This window comes from Ambystoma mexicanum, chromosome 12, assembly GCF_040938575.1.
Source record: "Ambystoma mexicanum isolate Mex_15411 chromosome 12, UKY_AmexF1_1, whole genome shotgun sequence".
Lineage (NCBI taxonomy): Eukaryota > Metazoa > Chordata > Amphibia > Caudata > Ambystomatidae > Ambystoma > Ambystoma mexicanum.
In genome coordinates this window covers 92,114,375-92,136,016 of record NC_090936.1, presented here as the reverse complement: position 1 = coordinate 92,136,016, position 21,642 = coordinate 92,114,375, and the positions used below count along the sequence as shown (strand labels likewise).

General features: G+C 45.6%; 1 protein-coding gene across 2 annotated transcripts in view; it reads left to right on the top strand.

The window, feature by feature from the left end:
• The window catches only part of RELN (reelin), a 2,335,047-nt gene that overhangs the window by 1,990,715 nt on the left and 322,690 nt on the right, over window positions 1-21,642 (top strand). For both annotated transcript variants that reach the window (XM_069628072.1, XM_069628071.1), the window contains exons 31-33: window positions 4,266-4,342; window positions 15,775-15,933; window positions 18,132-18,320. In XM_069628072.1, the coding sequence (XP_069484173.1) occupies window positions 4,266-4,342; window positions 15,775-15,933; window positions 18,132-18,320 (425 nt within the window). The remainder of the gene's footprint in view (window positions 1-4,265; window positions 4,343-15,774; window positions 15,934-18,131; window positions 18,321-21,642) is intronic.

Genomic DNA, 21,642 nt, shown 5'->3' with positions numbered 1-21,642 from the left:
CCTCCGTGCCTGCACCTGCATAGGGCTGTACATCACCCGCCTTCACTCGTTGACGATCGACGCTGGTGCAGTGCTTGGCACTGCACTCTGTTGTGCCTACTGGACAGATAATACTTGGCTGTACTTCCAAGACCTCAGAGAATGATTTGCGTATGGCTGTCTGGTCCTCTCCTGCTGCAACACCCCATCACATGGTGGAGATGAGCCCAGTTTGTATGTCGAGCGTGCTTGGTTCTACAACAGAGAGCAAGCATGGCAAAATTAGGTTCTGTGCCACTAACATGGTGCCTTAGTAACTGTGATAAACACATGTCCACACCACCACCGTTTGGGATGGCCTAACCTTCTACCAAACTTTCATTGGTGATATCTGCCAAATGTAGCCGATTATCATCATGATATATATACTGTTCTGCTATGACCACAAAGCGGCACCGTGACCCGGAACCAATTCACTCTGCTTTTTCATCCAGTTCATCCATGGCAGGGTTTGGGCACAGTCTTTGCAATGGCCCTAACCCTTTATGGAAAAATTGATTGTACTATTACCAACTGAAAGACAACCTTCCCCTAGGTTTTAAGTTATGGATGTGAATAGTACATGTTTCCCAATAACCCTTAACATCTCACTTACTACATTGTGAAGCGCATAACCTTCAGGGCCGCTACCTCCTTCTCTGGTTGCCAGAATACGGTACCAATCTGTCTACCGACCTCCACCGCCTTTCGGTCCCTTCATAATTACTGACTATTCCCCCCCGTCACCTGATTCCCTTGTTCCTGAACTGCCTGCCCCCTCCTTAACCACTGGTTTTGCCACTAATAGGACCAATTCGACCCGCCTCTCTCTTGGACCCTCCTAAACCTCTCACTCAAGCATCTCTGTCATGCACATCGCCAAACCTCTCTCCTTGTCCCCCCCACTCCTCCTCCTCTTCCCCCTCTCTTACCCTCCCTCTCCTCCCCATTCTTCTTTCCCTTCCCCTTGTTATCATGTCCACTCCCTCTCTCAACCCCCTTCCCCGCCTATCTCATCCACTTCCTTCCCTTTCCCTTCGTCCCAAAACTTATCTACCCCCCTATTACCCAACCCTCCAGGGTTATCAACATTGCTCTCTGGAATGCTAGATCCATCTGCAATAACACCGCTGCTGTATTGGACATGTTTTTCTGACTTAACCTTCACTTCCTCTGCATAACTGAAACCTGGATCCCACTTCACAACTCTACTGTTCCTGCTTCTCTCACTACATCCTCCTCTTCCTTCTCTCACGTCCCTCGTTCTTCTGGTCGTGGTGGAGGCACTGGACTCCTCTTCCACGCTAAATGCCTTTCTTCTACCTCCTCTGTACCTCTCCCAACCTTCCCTTCTTTTGAATACCTCTACAAATCCTTCTCTTCCCCTCATCCTATCTCTTTTCTAATTATATATAGACCTCCTGGCCCCCTTTCCTCCTTTTATGAAGACCTTGACCACCTCCTCTCTCTCATCTCCCCATCTCCTTCTCCTCTCACAGTTCTTGGTGATTTCAATCTTCTCCTCCCTTCTCCGCCTACTCATTCTTCTGGCTCCACTCTTGATCTTATTTTCAACTCTACCTATTCCTCCTCCTCCTTCTCTACACTACCCAACTATCTCTCTGACCATGCCCTACTCTCCTTCTCCCTTACTCCCCCTCAGCCTCAGCCTTCTCCGTCACCCTCCTCCTCTTCCTTCTTTCGGAGAGATCTCTGCAACTTTAGCCCTTCTCTCTTTCATGATACTTGCTCCTCCTCTCTTCCCCCTCTCCCTGACTTCTCTTCCCCCTCGGTAGATGAAGCCCTATCCTCTCTGTCTTCTTCAATCTCTTCCAGCCTGGATCAACCCTATCCTCTCTCTTCCTTCCGTCCTACTCGTAAACCTTCTCTACCATGGCTTACCTCCCATCTCCTATCTATGCGTCGTCTCCTACGCCGCCTTGAGCGTCGCTGGCTCAAATTCCCCTCTCTATCTAACCAGACTACCTACTTCTCTTACCACTCTCTTTATGACTCCAGCCTCAACTCTGCTAAACGCTCTTACTACGCTACCCTTCTACACTCTCAAGCCTCTCATCCTCGTCATATCTTTCAAACCCTCTCTCACCTCCTCTCCCCACCTACTCAGGACCCCTCAACCTCATCTCCCCTATCCCCTTCTGACTTGTCTGACTTCTTCTCCTCCAAGATACACTCTCTTCGCCAAATCATCACTTCCTCCTCTTTATGTAACGACTCTCCCCTTTTCCCCCAGTCCCCCTCTACCTGTATGACTGACTTCTCTCCTATCACTCGTCTGACGTTTCCATTCTCCTGTCCAAATCTCATCCCACTGCTGCCCCTTCTGATCCTCTCCCTACCCTCCTTATTCCCAAGATCTACCCTCTCCTCATTCCTTACCTAACCTTCTTCTTCAATATCTGTCTCTCCTCTGCTACCTTACCCTCTTCCTTCAAGCATGCTACCATCATCCCTATTCTGAAGAAACCTTCTGCTAATCCTCTTCTTGTGTCCAACTTCCGTCCAATCTCTCTTCTTCCATTCCTCTCTAAATTACTTGAACGCATCGTCTATTTCCAGCTCCCTGCGTTCGTCACCAACTATTCTCTCCTTCCCCCCTTTCAATCTGGCTTTTGCCCTAAACACTCCCCTGAGACTGAGAAAGCAATCCTTTGTCCTTATCCTCCTAGATCTCTCTGCAGCCTTTGACACCGTTGACCACCCCTTACAGCTCAACACTCTCTCCTCTTTAGGTTTCAAAGGCTCCGTCCTCAACTGACTCTCTTCTTACCTCTCCCACCACTCCTTTTCCGTATCCTGGGGTGGTCGTACCTCTTCTACGCTCCCACTAGACTATGGTGTACCCCAGGGCTCTGTCCTTGGCCCCTTTCTTTTCTCCCTTTACACCTCGCTTCTCGCCCCTATGATCTTCTCTTTCGGTATTTCTCAACACTTCTACGCTGATGACACCCAGATTTTCCTCTCATTCTCTTCATTCACTCCTGACGTCCATCTCAAGCTCTCTTCTTGTCTTACTGCCATTAAAAACTGGATGTCATCCCACTTTCTCTCTCTTAATACAGACAAGACTGAAGTCTTATTCTTTCCCTCCAACACTATTCCTCCTCCGTCTCCCCCTCCTTCTATTCACTTCCCCCACTAATCTCCCTCTCTCTGCCCATGCTTGTAATCTTGGCATTAACTTCGACTCCTCCCTTTGCTTCACCCACCATATCTCTCTCACTTCCCGCGCATGTCGCTTCCACCTTTTCAATATCCGCAAATTACGTTCCTCTCTAACCTTCCATGCCACTAAACTTTTAATATCCACCCTTCTCTTGTCTTTTCTATTGTTCCTCTCTCCTCTTCGGACTCCTTGCTTCTCATCTTGCCCCCCTAAAATCCCTCCACAACTCTGCAATTTGCACCCTCTGTCTACTCTCACCTCATGACTCCATCTCCTCCTCACTCTCACAGCTTGGCTGGCTTTCCTTTCATTCCCAACTCAAATTCCACTTCCTCTGTCTCGTCTTTAAATCTGTCCATGAACTTGCTCCCCCTTATCTCTCCTCTCTCATCTCATTCTACACTCCCTCCCGTTCCCTCAGATCTGCAGATCACTTCCTTCTCCTTGTTCTCCCGTCCCCATGTGCGTCCTCTTGTTTTCGCTCCTTTTAGCTCCTTGCTCCCCTCAACTGGAACTCCCTTCCCTCTCTATCTGCTCCATCCCCACCTATTCCTCCTTTCGTCTCTCCTTAAAATATCTCTTTCTCCACTCCCCTCCCTGATACTCTGATCCTCTGCCGCCCTTCCCTCACCCCACCCGTCTTTTATCCTCCTCATCTTGCCTCTCTATCCCTACCTTGTCTCCTCTTATGTCCCCTCTCCCCCGCTCTCTCGCCTTCACCTTATCTCACTTCCTGTTCCCCACTCCATTCCCCTCTCCACCCCTTTTTCCCTCATTTATCTCTGCTGGCAAATTTTTCTAGTTGCTGTATTGATGGTTTGACTCATATCTTGTATTTGCTTCTACTGTTATTGTATTCTTGTTGTTATAATGTACAGCGCTTTGGCGTAAAGCGCTATATAAATAAAATAAACATAAACCTAACCATATAATTGATCTATTCCCCATTTATGATACCTTGTTATCTGATGGAAAGATTGTTTTTGCGTACTTTTCACGGGGTTGTTTGTTCTTGTCTCGGGAGTGCTCCCATTTGTAATTTGATGTGTTTCCTCGACAGGCTGGTTCAGTTCTTTATTCAGATTGGAAGCAAGAATAATGGTGCCTCGTGCAACAGACCAAGGACGAGGAATGAAGGTAAGGCCTGCCTTGCGCCAAATAGTGACCGTCTCCTTAAGGGGATCGCAGACTTAGTGGCGCCATACGTCATTTTCTGTGATTATGACGGCTTCCATAGTTTGCTTTTTCACGATCTACCCTTTACATATCTTTAAACAAACATTCACAAACCTACACCACCTGCCAATGACAAGTGTGAATAACACCCATCTTGAATTTTGCCCAGAGCAATAATTTCAATTTGTAAGTAATAAATTACAATGTCTGAAATTAGATCAATATAAAAGCTGACTGGAATGGGAACAAATTGCCTGTGAAAGGCAAGCATTTCTTTTGGCACTGAACATGGTATATTGATCTGCTGATGGACAAATTCTTTAAAAATTGCTTAAGCCCAAGCATAAGCTCTATTTTTCTGACTGGTGACAGTGCACTAAATAAAAGCAGCATTGTGGCTTGCATGCAGTGGGGTAATGCGGCTCTGCATGCAGTGGTGGGGCCCACTGTGTCCATTAAGTTTGTGCAGTCATTATACATGACTCTGCCAAGGATCCATTTCTGTTTTCATGAATAGTCACACATGCGACCAGGAATCTACCATAAAGCCACCCTTTGGTCCTATTCCCAGTCAGTACACTTCATGCTACAAGATAGATGGGTATGACAGAGTGCCCATTTTTAATGCATCTCACCCTAGTGCCTACTTGTCATCCCTTGTTTGACCATAGAGTTTATGCCCCATGCCAACTCTGATCCTCCTTGGATCTCAAAATTGCCATTGCCAATTTGAGAGCTTCTTAGCTGCCTACCTTCAAACCTTAAATCATTCCAGAATCCGACAGCTGGGATCCAGGATACTCTGGCCTCTGCTTGTACGAGTGTGTTCCTCACTACATTCTAAGAACACCTATCAGCAAACCTCTGCTCCAAAAGCAATGCGTGATGTGAGTACTCACACTCCATTCTTCTTCTGGAAAAGACTCTAGAGCGCGGTGAAGGGGAAACATGTATATACACTCAGAGGGTGTTTCTAGAAATTGTTATGAACCCTGAGCTACTTGGTGTTAAGAGCAACACCTGCCTCTCCTACTGCCTGGGTGCAACATGGTACTTACATACAACAAAGGAGAGGAAATAAAACGAATAATCATGGAAATTGGTGACCTCTCTATATTGTTAATACCTTCAGTCCTGAATACATAGACTACACCATGTATATGAATCATGTAAAAATATATGAAATGTCTTTACTAAGTCATCACACAAAGCAACTAATTTAAAAAAACTTGATAGTTACTAAAGCATACACATCCAAATATGTACGCGAGCATAGGTCCAAAACACAAAAACTAACTGCCTGATTCATGGAATTATTTGCGCATAAAATGCAGATTTGCGCTCCATTCTGGCCGAAAATCCCCATACCCCAAACAGGGATTTTCGGGCAGAATCGCGCACAAATCTGCGTTTTAAGCGCAGATAATTCCATGAATCAGGCTGTAAATTAATTTGTACATTCAACTATCTTGACACTGCATTCAAAACACATAATAGGAATACATATATGTGCAACTATGCACATTTGTGTCCTAGCTGACCCTCCCTCTAATACAACCTAAATGTATTGGACATTCATCATGGGCTAGAGGTGGGAAGTAATGTGATTTCGGACACTTGTGTGAATATAACAAAACAGCCTCCAAACAGACTTTACAGGGTTTCCATAATCTGGATCCTACGCAGGATATCTACTGATTTATGGATTTCCAATATCATGTTTTTACCAATAAGATACCCAGTCAAAAACGCCAAACTTGGCAGTTCTGATTCTCTATGCCATCGTGGGCGTGACAAAATGAGTTCTGATGTTAACAAGCCACAAAATGTCACAGCTCCACCTAGTAGCCAGCCCTGGAGGTTTATTTCCAGTACAGAGGCAAAAAGATATGCAATGTGAGTATGCAAATTACCTGAACAGCTGGACTTTCTAGCTCTTACCTCCCTTTTAGATAATTGCCATGCCTTACAAGGCAACCTATTTTGTACATAGCTATATCAATCCAAGACGGACAGTCCTCAAGGATGAAGGCAGACATATACCTGTTTCTTCCCGATTGGGGGGTCATCTAGGTGATTTTAGATGACATCTTTGTGATTGGAGCATGTTTACTAAACAACATCAATGTTATGGTGGGTTTAAAAATGCATGAAAAAACGCTCTTCTTGTTATGTAAGAGTAGACTAGTCAATGGGCCTCATTACAAATCAGGCGGTCCGGAAATAACGGTGGCGGTAAACGCGCCTGCAGGCAGATGAGGAAACACCGGCAGCATCACGAGATGCTGCCGGTGTTTCCATGATCCCCATTCCCATCGAGTCCCATAGGACTCAATGGGAATGGGGATTAACACCATTCCGTCTCCGTGATTCCCGGGAAACCGGGGTTGTAATGCCCCGGTAATTATGGGAATCACGGAGGCGGAATGGTAATACGAGTCCGGCGGTAACCGAGGCGGTTTTACCGCCGGACTCGTAATGAGGCCCAATGTCAGTTATCACGCTATACATGCCACAGCACCACCTCGTAGCCATTCTTGGAAGTTCAGCTTGAGCTCAAAGCCAGAAAGGCATTGTGGGTATGCATATTTGGAGAAGAGGTTGCATTGTGGGCCCTTGTGAGATAACTGCCATCTTTAGAAAATATTGATAGGATGTTATTCTAGCTGTGCATGTATCAAAGATTGTGCCTAATTTGCACAGCACCGGTTTTCTGTGCACATTACACTCCCAATGGCGCTGACCTTGGCATAATCGCAAATACCACCAGCTGCCAGGAGGTGCCACATAGACACTGTCACAAAGTAGATGCTATCTGCATATCAAAATTGAATCCTAATTTCTATTTACTGAACAACTTGCTCCTGTGTAGCCAGGCTCATGTTGGTGCTTTTACTTACTTATAGACTTGCCTCATGCAGGTGTGTCGTGCCAGTCGCCCATTCCCATTCATCCAATCCCATTAATCCAATCTCACTGCACAATTCATGGCAAGGAATAGATAGTGTGGCATTCAAAGGGGCGCATTCCAAATGAAATTGCACATTTTTGGGGGCACCTGTAAAATAGGAGTTCAGAAATTTTAGGAATATGACATAACTTTCAAATGTTTGACTGTATTTGTAAGACACTTAAACCCAATACAAGTGGTGCAGGCTTTTCGTTCTAAGATCTGGCCTGTGGTCAACAAGAGATAACATTTATTGCCTCTGGCGTGATTCAACCAGATGCGTCTCTAAATTGGATATCAACCAATAGTGTTCCCTATGCCCAAGAGGCAGCTGTGGCTTTATGCAAAATCTGGGCACCAGAAAGCAGCATTGTGATTGACAGTGGCCCTGATGAAGGGGGCATGGTCTGCCCAAAAACATGTGGGTTGGAAGCAGGACTATACAATCAAAGTTGCGATATTGCCACTATTCATTGGTTATGGACATACCCAAGATGCAACACTCAGGAATTTTAACACATGCTGACGGAGAAGTGATGATTGTTGACAGTTTTTGGGAGGAATTATTGATTAATGGAATGAATGGGTCACTGGTGCCATATACAATCTTAGCGCACTCCAGTGACAGGTTTTAGAGCTCCTTTTGGAGTTGTGTGTGTGTGTCTCACACACTGAGACATAAGGAGGTGCACAACTATTACCATTTCCTGTGCACCTTGAATTTCTAATTATTGTGCCTGCATTCTATTTTACCAAGGGCAAACATTTTGTAACTTAATTTTAATGGACTCTTTGTTAAGCGGAAGTATATGTTTAGACAACACACAGAGTGTTTAATGTATCTAGACACTTTGATAAGCTTGGCAAACAAAAAGCACAAAATCAAGGTAAGCAGTACAGTTAAGGACTTCCGTGCACACCGTGCCGCACATCGCAACTCCTGTCTACATAGCCCCTCTCCTCCTGGGCAAGGCAAGCAGGGAAATGCTGCACAGGTGAAGCAACACTGTCATAAACCCTTGTGTGGGAGTGAGGGGTCGTTCAGGCCCCTCTCCATGCATTCAGTGCAGTTTGGGCCATAGGCCTCCCAATGGTGGGGACGCCTCCATCGCCCTTATGTTAATATCAGCCTTATGCTGGCATTGGCGTAGTTGGGGCTGTTGAGCGGGATGCGTGGCATCCATTTTGTGCACCCTCGACTCCATCTTTTTAACTAGGCCTCAATGCGATAATACAAAAAGGCTTATCTCCCCTTAGCAGCGCCGTGCACACCGCACACAGAGCCCCCACCCTTTCTCACTGTGTCTGAAAGTTTTGCAGCTCCATTCTCACGCTCGAGCTGCAAGCAATTGCAATAAAAACAAATGTAACATCCCACTCTTCCTCTGAGATCATTGTCCCGTGTGTGAACCGGCCTGAGCCAGGCCTTGTAGCTCATCCATCTCCACAAACCTGCCCGTGCCGCCTCACCGTCGCTGTTGGAAAATTACTGCCAGTGTAACCCTTTGTCCCTACAAGGTATTCTCTTGATGTACCAGATATGTGACCCTGCCATGAAGCCTACCCCAGCTTGCCCTTAGTTAAAATCAGACCTCTGTCACAGTATAATGCCTCCTGCAACTAACAAACGTCAACTTTCCCCCCAGCCTCTTTGATAAGTCCAGACCCACCCGCAATCGATGTTATCATACTGGTCAAGACCCTTAACCTGGCACCCCATATTAGTCCCAATAAGTAATGGTGTGATTACACGAATACAATTTATAGGTTTGTAATGATTTGCTCAAAGGAGTTGTAATGACTATTATTTAGTGCATGTTTTATTATAATGTAATATGTTAGCTAAGTTAGCGGCCTACCCTGCTCACAGTGACCTGACCCTCACCCCCGCTTGGACACGGACAGATGGACCTCGTGACGCTCACCCTCCCGCCAACCCAACAGCCAACCACGGAGGAGCAGTCCCTATGTGCGCCTATACAACACAAGCTTGTGTCCAACCACGTTGAACTATCGACCTCAAAACACAGATCCAAGATTTAAGAGACAAGGGTAAACTTGCTCTACTTCTTCTTCTCAATCTCTCTGCGGCTTTTGATCTCGTCAATCATCAAATTCTGTGTCGGCACCTTAAACTAGCTGCCCATTTTTCTGATGAAGCCACAGCCTGGATCAGTTCATTCCTGGGCAACAGATCAATGCGTGTCTTCTCCCCACTAGCAGCAGCATCCCCGGCACCCGTGACCTGCGGGGTACCACAAGGTTCTTGTGTCTCTCCCACGTTGTACAACGTTTTCACAAAACCTCTATTTGATATTTTGGACTATCTGGGTGTCACATATACCAATTATGCTGACGACACCCTGATAATCATCCCAATCTCAGGAGACTACGTCGCCGACTCTCTCTCTGTAAATGCTATCTACCTAGTCATCCAAGCCTGGATGCCGCAACACAGACATTGTCTAAATGACGAGAAGACAGAGCTCCTCATTCTCGGCTCTCCTCAAAAACTATCCAAACTGGCCCCTGAGTTCAACTCCTTCATCATTGATGGTAACACTATCAAGGCCTCTAAGGACACTAAAATGTTAGGGATTTACCTCGACTCTACTTTATCCTTGGCCAGACAAACAAAGGCAGTTTCCTCTGCAGCGGCATACATCTGCAAGCTTATTACAGCCAGCCGCCCTTTCCTTTCACCAGCCAACTGTGTCACACTTGCCAGGACTCTCGTGCTGTCAAAAATTGACTACTGTAATGCCCTCTATTTGGGCACCAACAGATGTAACTTAAACAAGTTACAAATCATCCAAAACAATGCTATTAGAGCCGCTCTCAACATCCCTAGGAACCAACACATCTCAGACACCAGACGTAACCTGTGCTGGCTCTCCGTCCCTCAACGAATTACACTGAAAACACTTGCTCTCACTCATAAATGCCTATCCAACCAAGCACCATTCTACCTAGCCAACAGATTTGCCCACCACAACACTAACGGGCCTCGCAGAACTGCTCAGACTAACTGCCTCTCTATACCACGCTTCAACCTTCAAAGATCTGGCGGAGCCAGCTTCCCAGTAATGGCAGCGAAACTCTGGAACTCCCTTCCTAACTTGCTAAGATCTGAACCGTCCTTCCACAGTTTTAAAAACATGGCTAAAGCTTGGCTAACCGCCCAAGATCCTTCACCTACTTGCCAACCACCTCCCATGCGCTAGCCACCTCTTTACATAGTCTATGTCCTCCCGATCACCCGTAACTGCATTATGTATATATGTTTATAAATGTTATTGTAATTCTAAACTGTAATTTAAACTGTAACTGTACTACCATGTCTGTCTTATCATGTTGTAACTAAAATATGCGCCCGGATGCCGTAGGGCCTGGTGCACTCTATAAATAAAATAAATACACATACAAACTATGTGACATTCCTGTCTGACATCATTTATGACGTTTTCTGCCCTTATAATCAATTGTAAGTGTATTGTTTGCCAGAGCGCTCTCGGGCAGCAGAGTTTTCTGGATGCCAATTCTTTATAAAGAAATACTAACTCTCGCAGCCTGTTCTCTTAGTCTCATTACCCGTTGGGGTGTGTCTGTCTATTTGTATTGCACGTGCTAACACGGGGATGGGCCTTTACACCCTCCCAGCAGCAGTCAAAAGGTCTAGTCATCCAGCCACTCCCCTCCTACAATACTGCAAGGGCATGAGCCCTAAACGCAAGAGTAATATAGGTAGGGTGCAGTACTAGGATCTCTGAGGCTTTGTCTTGCAATAAGATGGTATTACTTCATCATTTGAGACCGCACTTGCATATGATGGCAGCTACTCGACATGTGAAGCTGTAGTTTACTTATACTGACTAAACCAGGTATCTAAGACGTTACCTAGCAAACAATGACAAGCTGGGGCATTGGAGGTTGTGCGTTGCATATCAGTGCAGCACCTGGCCATGTGAAGCTGTACTTTACTTCTAATGACAAGACCAGGCATCTGACAAATTAACTAGCAAACAATGACAAGCTGGGACATTGGAGGCTGCGTGTGGCATATCATACCAGCACCTGGACATGTGAGGCTGTACTTTACTTATAGTGACTAGACCAGGTATCTGAGACATTAATTAACAAACAATGATAGGCTGGGGCCTTGGAGGCTGCGCGTGGCTTATGCAAGCAGCACCCTGATATGTGAGGCTAAACTTTACTTCTAATGACTAGACCAGGTATCTGAGGAATTAACTAGCAAACAATGCCAAGATGGGGCCTTTGAGGCTGGTTGTGGCATATCCTAACATCACCTGGCCATGTGAGGCTTTATCTTGCATATAGTGACTATACCAGACATATGAGGTACTATCTGGCATATGTTCTGTTATCTGTTATCTTATATTTGTATAGTGGCTCCTACCATATTTAATCGTGTTGAAGCGCAGTAGGAAGCATGGCCCTTCAGCGGACTGTGGTCTGATTAAACGGGAGAGGAGCTATTCACTATATGCAACAGAAATTGTAATTTAGGCACTGTAGGGAAAGCAGAAATGTCTGGTGTGGAAGCATTCAAAGCTGAAGTGTGGCGAGGTAAAGACTGTATTGAAGATGAGAGAGACTTCAATTTAATAATCAACCCATTTGACAGGTTTCTTTTTTGGTTATCTGGGAATTAAGATTAAATGGATTGGTACCTGTTAGTTGCATGTAGAAGGAATGCCCTTTGCGCAAAGAGTAGGCGCTTTAGCATCATTTGCTGTTAGATTTCAAAACAGATCCATCTCTCCTGCCCTAGAGACTAGGCACAAACTTGCTCCCCTGTCTCTGGGACTGGATGAAGCATGTAATGGGAATGCTTTTTCAACTTGGCCATGAGTCATTTTGCCATGTTAATGCCCATCCTACACAGAACCATGTAAGTGCCATCATGTGTGGCCGGTGAAGAATGGTGAGATAGGGTACTTTTTGTCAACAGTGCCATCCAGCAACATCATGGTGGATTATTTGCTAATGACAGATCATTGTTTATTTTTAGAACTATTTGAATTGGATTAACCAACTGCACAAATGTTAATTGTACATGAAATGTGGGCTTAATCTTTTATTGTTGACCACACCCACATGTCAGTGGCAAGTGGGTAACAGTGGTAATTGTCCGATTGCCCTCCCCAACCCCCCAGTTCTAGAGACCAAGCTACACTTTGTGTTGCTGGGTCCTTTTTATGCCTGCTTCAGCAAAAGACAGATCTTTCCAATATTAAAAAATCAGGGCATACAGACTACAGGGGAGCCTTTCAACAGTCAGACGCCCTCCCAGGCGGTGTCTGTCACAAGCTTTAAGATTCAGCATTGCTTTATCAGCGTAAATATGTGAAATCTTTGTTACCCAAATAATAGTATAAAGGAGTTGTCTTTGTTAACTCATGAGCTACGGATCTCTGGATGCGTGGCTAGTTTTAATTTTAATGTGATATTTTACTGTTTTATTGATTATATATTTTATGATTATTATGTATTTTATGGAAATGCATGCAATATCTGAATAAAATCCAATTGAAAAAAAGGATACAGGCTCTGTGACAGCTGGACCAAATTTGTTTGGGTGCACCACTAAAAGAGGAAAGTACTGAGAATGACTGGTGTATTAACCTCTAGGGCAACTGTGTATACTTGAGGGCTCTGCTATACTTTTCATGCATACGGTAGAACGCTGGACCACCTTTTCCATGGGACTCAGCTGTGTGCTATTTGCCGCAGTGCTACATGCAGCTTACGTGCATAGCGAATAATATGCAGTCACATGCAATAGATATTGAGCGCATCTCTGACCTTGATTAGGCAGGACTGCTGAAGCAAGAGTGGTCTTTCGGCTTCAAGCTACTGTATCCTTCTCCCATCCCTGGGCACCCTATACTCAGAGACATGGAAGGCTTTGTGCCATACCCATCAAGTCACTTCCCTGCTTTCACAGATACAGACATAGGCACAGGTGGAGCCCACCAGAGTGAGGCTGGTGTGGCACTCGGGCACCCCCCAGACCCTGTCGTTGAGCTCCTGCTTGTAGAAACTGCTTTGGCGGCGGTGCCAGTCTCTACTGCACCGCACACAGGTCTCAGGAGCTGCCGGGAAACTCACCTCCTCCTCAGCCCAAGATCTGATAGACTTCAGCACTTTGGGTCTGGTGTGATGGAGTACAACAGGGCTAAAGAGGAGAGGTTAGTCGTGGCTCAGTTAGTGTTTATATGCTAATGGCTTAGCTGTGGTTGCCGTCTGTGAGGTGTGTGTTTGTGTGAAATGTAAGGTGGTTAGTCTGATAAGGTCAGAGTAGGCCTTGCAAGGCAAAACAACCTGCAACCCTGCACTCCTTTCCCTGGCCATTTGTAGACAGGTGCCATTTCTCTAGCTTCCAATACTACCCCTCTCTCTCTCTCTCTCTCTCTCTCTCTCTATCTCTCTGTCTCTCTCTCTCTCAAATAGATACATTGTACCCTGTGTTGGCAAAACAATCCTCTGCGAGTTGGCAGATTAGGGAGAGGGTGTGTGTGGAAACTCGGGTACTACCATGAGCTAACTGCTAAGGCTTATTGGAGGCAAGACCTTTATGTTTAGAGGAAGGGTTGCTTGAAATTTGAGGACCGCAGTAACCCATTTCACCTTCCTTGTTATGTTGGTTAGCAAGCTGAGAGATGTCTCAAATCTCCCCATAACCTGCACAGGTTCTATACTCAGTGGCCTACTGGCACAATTGCCCTTCAAGGGCAGGGCCTGTTGAGGCACGGCAAGGCATTTGTCAGGCGTTCATTTACACTGTTGTCATTGGTTGTGGCAGGGGCCACAATTACAACATTGCCTTTGAGTCTGCACTTAGCATATGATGGCAGATACTGGACATGTGAGGCTATACTTTATACAAGAGGAATGTACCAGATATTCAAGGCATTAACTGGCTAAATATGGCATTGATGGGGTATATAAGGTCACACTTGGCATATGAAGGTAGCACATGGAGCACACCAGGTATATAAGGCATTAAGGGTTATGAGATGGCTTTACTGGGGCATTGTAGGCTACACATGGCATATGATGACAGCATCTGATCATGCAAGATGTAATCATACATATTGCATTTATACCTGTATACCCTTACATGATGAATATACCAGGCATATGTGGTACTAACTGACATAACATTGTATTACTGGGACATTTGTGCAAGTACTTGACATATGTTGACAACACCTCGACATGTGAGGTAGTACCTTGCAAATGATTATTATACTTATAATGTGAGGCTTTAGCTGCTGTACGATGGAAGCACAATAGCCTTTTGGCTACCTTAGAACTATAGTTTTTTCTTAATCTTGTACTCATTGTAGCAGTTTTCATACATTACAGCTCTCGCTTTTATTTTGTTGGGGTCAAAGGTCATATTATGTCACATCTTGTGTTCTGTTGGGGTTAAAGCTCATCTGATGTCACGTCCTGTGATGTTATTGGGCATGTGATGTTATTTCTGCTACCACTGGCGATTTGGTGCCTCAAGATCACTGAATATGTCTTTACGCTGAAGAGGCCTTGCCCGACAACTGATGCCTTAAAATTAATTCACAATAAATACATAAATGGTTTCCTTTTTTTAAAAGTAACTTTTCTCCCCCTAGAAGAGGCCTCCATGTGGTTTTGAAATCCAACAACCAAGAATATGTGTTCATCTGATATAGATATTATCTTTACAAGGTTTCGTTTTTTTGCTTTAAAAAAAAATCTATTTCTTGTTATCTTTCCGCAAAGCCATGAAAACTACCTTGTTCACCTAACCAACCTCTCATGTTTAAACTTTAATGACTAACATATATGATGTATGATGTACCCTTTTCTATGATTCTCCTTATCGCTTGACACAAGATCCTGCCTCATTGTAACCCAAGGCACAACCTATACCTGTACCTGTAACTAAGTTCCCTTACAAGTAACAGCGCCACAATGCCCTTGGGCTGCCTGCGCGCTATATAAATGTAATAAATAAATAAATAAATAAATAAATAGAGCCAACCAATTTACGTTGAGTCTAGTATCTTTCGAAATATTTCAACAAGCGACAAAAGTGTATATCGTCATTTCATCAGCAAGAATTAAAACATGATAAGTTACTTTATGGTATATCACTTTGTGGGGTAAAATAGATATATATGTGTGGAGGGGTAAATGGTATAGAGTGGTGGTGGTTGGTAGGGAGAAGGGGATTATGAGGGAGGACCCCGTTAAAAGAAAAAAGCCACAGAGTAATTTACCGCGTAGAGCCAAAAGAAGTATCATAAATTTCAAGCAAATGCTATTCTAGATCATCACATCGCACAACAATTCTTGTTCTTCTAGATGCTTTCTGTTGTTCCTTGTTGCAGTGTGTTAATTTATACCCAAATGTGTTTCTTTTATTGCCCAGGGGTCATCGTTCAATACACCAATGATAACGGAATCAGCTGGATCTTGCTGAGAGAACTGGACTTCATGTCTTTCTCCGTTCCACAGATAGTTTCAATAGAACTGCCTCGCGAGGCCAAGACCCCTGCAACATCCTTCCGGTGGTGGCAGCCGCAGCACGGTAAGCCGGTGCAACCCTCCATGTCGTTGGAAAACTGATGATTCATCTGACTGAGTAGAATGTGTGTTGTATCAGGAAAATTGTTGTTTGTGTACGGCTTTGTGGCATGTTATTGGCACTGTGGTGTCTAGAAGGCCTGTCTGTTGCATGTGTGGAAGAGTTGTCCTTTTCTTGGTTCCATATTTGATTTAAACACTTTGTGACATATTTTTGAGATAAATTGTTCAGCGATTGGGGTTTTGAAAGAGGTATCCATTCCCCAGAACCAGTCTCAGGGTGCGTCACTTGCTTCCATGTATAACTTGCACCCCACTTTTTAAATGGTCGTTGCCGTGGAACATCCAGGAAATTCCTTGCGTTACATACTTCGCAGCAATCCTGCTGCTGCATAATGGAATCAAGGGCACCACAACAACCAAGACTACCAGTTGAGATGGTGGATAGCTGCCTGTCGGCAGTGCTGATTGCGAGGAGAGAGCTAGACAGAGTTGCATAAAACTGAAACAAGCGCACAGTATCTCCATTGCTATGGGAGTGGGGCAAGAGTTGGCCATCCACCAGGATCCCCTTTTGAACCTGGAACCCCCGACTTTGCTCTTCTACTTTGATCTGGCCCATTGTCAGGTGCATTCATTACCAAAGCCATGCATGCCCTTGGACATCCTTTCAACCGCGCCAAAAGAGAAGGTTCCTCAGTTGAACTGCCCTTCTGGGGAAAAGAGAGCCGTAGTGATGAGTACCTTGCTGATAATACTGGGCCAAGTGCGGTCTGGGGGGAATCGTACCATTACTGCAATTACACTATGTCGCCTGGTACAATTCCTGTGCCTTTGTACGATAATAAAATGCCGACCCCTATTACTGCGACTAAGGGAAGCGGGGGTGTCCCTCGCTCCTCTTAGTTGTGGTAATGGGGTTTGCAGGGATGTCCCCTGCTGCTTCCGTTAAATGGAGAGCGAGGGACAAGAAAGTTTAAAGGAAAAAGAAAGGGACCCTGCAGCGTCAGCGCTGACCCATGTAAGAGGGTGGGAACTGACGCTACAGGGATCGAGGGAAGTTGGCAGCACACTTCTGTGTGTGCCGCCGTTAAGGTAAGTGGCCAGAGGGGGAATGGGGTAGAGGGATGCAGGCCACAGTGAACTATCTGATCACTGCACCGCGCTGTAATGGTCCTCGACATTTTCGTCGGTGGAATAACGGGCAGCGCAATGGTCACATAGATTTGTCTGGGGTATGTTCTGTGGCAATATAGGGCAAAGCGTTGGGTTGAGGTGTTCCCTTCAGGGAGTCTGGTACAGGCTCGATATCTGTGCTAAGTGTTGTAGCCAGGGGTGTTGCTAGTACTGGAAAAGATCTGGGGATACGCTAATGTCAGGACTGTTGGGACTACAACCAAAAGACATGTGGCTATAGCCCCCACCCCAGCCCCCTCTAGCGACGCCTCTCCTTCTAGCCATTCTTGTGCTTTCCGTGACCCTGTCACTGGTGCTATGGGGTATGTTTCTCGACTAGAGGACTGAGTCTCAATATTGGGTACATCTAGAGGCAGCATTGGGTCCGTTTGGAGGAGAAGCAGCTACCCCCATAGTCCATGAAGGATTGGTAGTGAAAGAGAGAAACCGGACCAAAGTAGTTTGATCCTGATTGGTTTATAACAATAATATACACTTTGTAGTTTATCTCTCACACTGGACTGGCAGTAGTGTATTGGAGTCATTCATTACGTGTAAGGCGACATCTTGCCCAATGGGGGGCATTCCCTCAAACACCTGGTTTACCTGAATGATGTGAGTGGATGCACAGCAGGTTGCTTGGTGGTGAAGGGGGACAAACATTTATCCACAAAGCTAAAGAAAATAAAGGTTGCTGGGCCAGCACACACTTCCTTTGCACAGAGCACCTCATGTACTGTTTTTATCAGACCATGACACTATACTTTTGGTGCCATCTCCTAGCACTAGCTTACCTGCATCAGGGGACGCCGACTTGGCTGCCAATGATATGGCCATGGGTGCACATTTGCAGGGTACAGAAAGAGTGCAGGGAATTGGGTGAAGCCTCAGGGGCGTTCCTGTCTGCCCGATTCTCTGTATGATGTGATGTCAGTAAAATCTTGTGCTGTATGCAAGCAAGCACCATAGCTTACTGTGGGTGAATGCCCCGCACCTGCTTATTTCTTTGCTTCTTTACACATACAGGAAAGCTTTCGGCACAGTGGGCCTTAGATGATGTTCTCATTGGGATGAACGACAGCTCCAGATCAAGCTTCCAGCATAAGTTTGATGGCTCTGCAGATCTGCAAGCTAATTGGTATAGGATTCAAGGGGGGCAAGTAGATATCGACTGTCTCTCCATGGACACAGCTCTGATGTTCAGTGAAAGCATAGGTAAGTATTAGCCCACAGATGGCGGGGGGCTGCCTAGTGTGATGGTAGGACAATGTTTTTACAAATGTATAAAAAGGGAATTATTACTAATCAAATGTCAAAGCTGGTTGGGTTGCCAGAAATGAAGGGGTTGATGTTTGCCTACTAAATGCTTAGTTTTCAAGTTAAGCCCCTCTCACTGAATAACCAGTGTGAGGATGAAATATTGCTGAGATTGTTGAATGTCGCTGAGAGATGTTTCTTTGGTTGACAATGTGGACAAACTCACTTTAAACTTACACTGCATATACAAGAAGACCTTAGTATGATTATTTGCTTGGACTCTTAGAGGTCACCTGTGGCACTCCTGATCTTTTGGACTGTAAATCCATTGAACCCTCACCCTTGTCTATGATGCGTAGGGCTTATAGGAGTTATAGTCTAAAACATCTGGCGGGTCAAAGGTTGCAGACCCCTGCTTCTGTACTAAAGCGGTTAGTTTTCCTTATGGGAATATGCATATACCTAGCTTCTGGGGTGCACCCATTCATAAAAAGTGGCCAAGAAGGCTATTTAAAGTGTGGAATTTAACTGTAAATCTATTCTTCGTCTGCAGTTGCTGAGCAGGTGCAAGTGGATCTAGGTCACGTGGCCGTAGGCCCCACCCTCTTCTTAGCCCTGCCCCTTCCTTTCTGCTCTTAACTCTTAGATCAAGGGCATCTTAAGACGAAGAAAAGGGCAATTCCTGTTTAGTCCTGTTCGAACTGGGTAGACTCAGGAGAACCCCTACTCAGATAAGCACGTGCCAACATGTGTTTTCTCCCTCCGTCCCCACAGACCATCCCCGCAATCACCAGGCAACGCCAACCACATCGTCCCTCCTCTAAGGCATGCACACCGCAATGCAGCAACCTCATCCACATAAGCCTGAAGCCATCCGCACCCCCTTACCATCCACAAAACGGAAGTTGATGCTTGCCAACGTTTACTCAACGTTTGGTCAGTTATCACCCATGATGCAGATATCCACAACCTCATCACTACACATAACCTTGAGGCCATCTTCATCACTGAGAACTGGCTGACACCCAACTCCGCCCACATCCTACCCTGGTCCCCGACGGCTACAGCATCCAACACAGGGACCAGACGAACAAGACAGGCAGAGGCTTCACAGTCATCTACAAGACCTTGTGGCTCTGCACCAGACTCAACGTCGACAACATTGGCTCATTCAAATCCCTCTCCTGCCACTTCCCACTCTCTCTGATGGACACAGTTACATTCCTTCTCCAGCATTGGATCTATCATAGATTCACATGCTGTGAATATTCCCCGACGTCAGGCTGGGAATCCCTAATTACTTTAATTTAGTACTTTTTCTATTGAAAAAACTTTCACACCTTCAGTGTCCCATCAACATGTTGTGGGTGCTTTTGGTCCCTACCAGTAGGACATCAAGTATGTAGCCCCGCCCCAGCAGCTTCCCCACAGATTTCAACCGTCTTCTTAGCTGGCGAGATTCCCCAATTTCTTCTCGTCACTGAGAAATCTTTTTCATACTCAAAAAATATATATTTCTACAATACAGTCAATCCGGAGCAACCAACGACTCTTCGGTGGTGTCGGCAACGAACATGGAGGCCATTGACTCCAACCTTATTCAGACCCTGTGGGACGTGTAGCCTAAAAAACGTTTATGAAGTTGACAGGCATGTAGACTGCATATACTACCTATACCCTAACCATTCCTGAGAAGAATGTGAAATCTGTTAGGGTTTCTCTCAGAAAACCCTCAAGGACTTGAAGCGTTGACTGATTCGCTGGCTAAATGAAAGGGCGTACCCGGGGTCTGAGACTGGCTCATTAAGGAGTTGGAGAGCTACCACTCCCTCTGAAAACCGATAACCATCAAGCCACAGATCCAGGTTGGAAGAACAACTTACTAAAAAACAGGTGAGACAAAATCGTCGATGAACCACAACAAGACTGTCACACAATCCTGGTCTCCGTCCACAATGAAACTGGTTAGCCATGAAGGCTCGCAGTCCGTGGGTAAATATTCGAAAAACCCATTGACGAAAGCGACGACAACCAAACAGATACCATCGTCGTCAAAGTATACGAACAAGGGCTCGCGCCCGTCAATGTCGAGCTCCCATTCATCGAGAACATCCTCGCTGACGAAAGACAAGCATAAGATCAAATCGTCCGCGAAGACTCCACTTTCGTCAACGAAGAAGAAACACCATTCGTCGTCAGAGTCTCGTACTTCCAGAGAGGAGCATAGATCTTCTTCCAAACAAGAGTCGGTGAAGGTACATCCTTCAACAACAAAATCAAGACATAACTCGTCGACGGTTCACTCGCCAATGACGAAAAAATGAAAATCTCCAGGGAGTGAAACAACAGTACGCACACCTCTGAAAACAAGTTCTACCACGGCTCAAGCCACAGAAAATCCTGAACAACTTATCCTACAGCTATAGGAGGAAAGCATACTATCCTGTACTAAAGGGATACTAAGAACGCCAACGGAGGGACCAGCAGAGCCCAGGTAACTCCTTCTAGGTGTTTCACTCAAAAAATATACTGAAATCATGCCTGATGAAATACTACAATATAAGATAGCTGACTTTGAGCCTACTAGGGAAAAGTGCCCAGGAGTCACAGATTTAGATTCCGAGGAATGCACTGTGATCCAATCTCATGCACAAGACAGATTTTCCACTCAGCCCCAATAAAGAGGGGAAGAAAACAGGTAAGGCTGCAATGTGTACCCCTTGGTTTTCCCTCTACACCCTCATGAACAGGAGGGATGATGCCAACGTGCCCTCTTATAAACCCACAGTCTCTGCTATCCCTGCAAATACATTCAACTCTACAAAGTCTATTGGGACAACTCAGTGCTATGCTTCCACCGCCTCAGCCTCAGGGAATCCCTCAATACAGGGGAGACCAGGTACCGCCAAGTTAGCAAGCAAGCAGTACAAGGAAGAGATCGGGGCACTCGCCCCAAGGCCACGCCACACACTCACGTTCAACACACAGGTCTCAATCTCCACCCAGACCTCCTCCTCCACGATGAGTAGCCCGCTAATAGGCGAGCTAGGGGAGCATGTGGATACAGACCAGGACACAGATCCAAGGGACATGAGCTCTTCCACCACTTCCAATTCTCCTCACCAAGATGATACTTAGGAGACAGATGACGCAGACCAGGAAACACAAGGTAGTCCAGCACAGTCTTCTCCACCAGATGACATTGGTGCTTTCCACGCCATGGTCTCAAAAGCATGCCAAGAATTTGGGCTGACTTTAGCAGAGGAAAAGAAAGACTGTT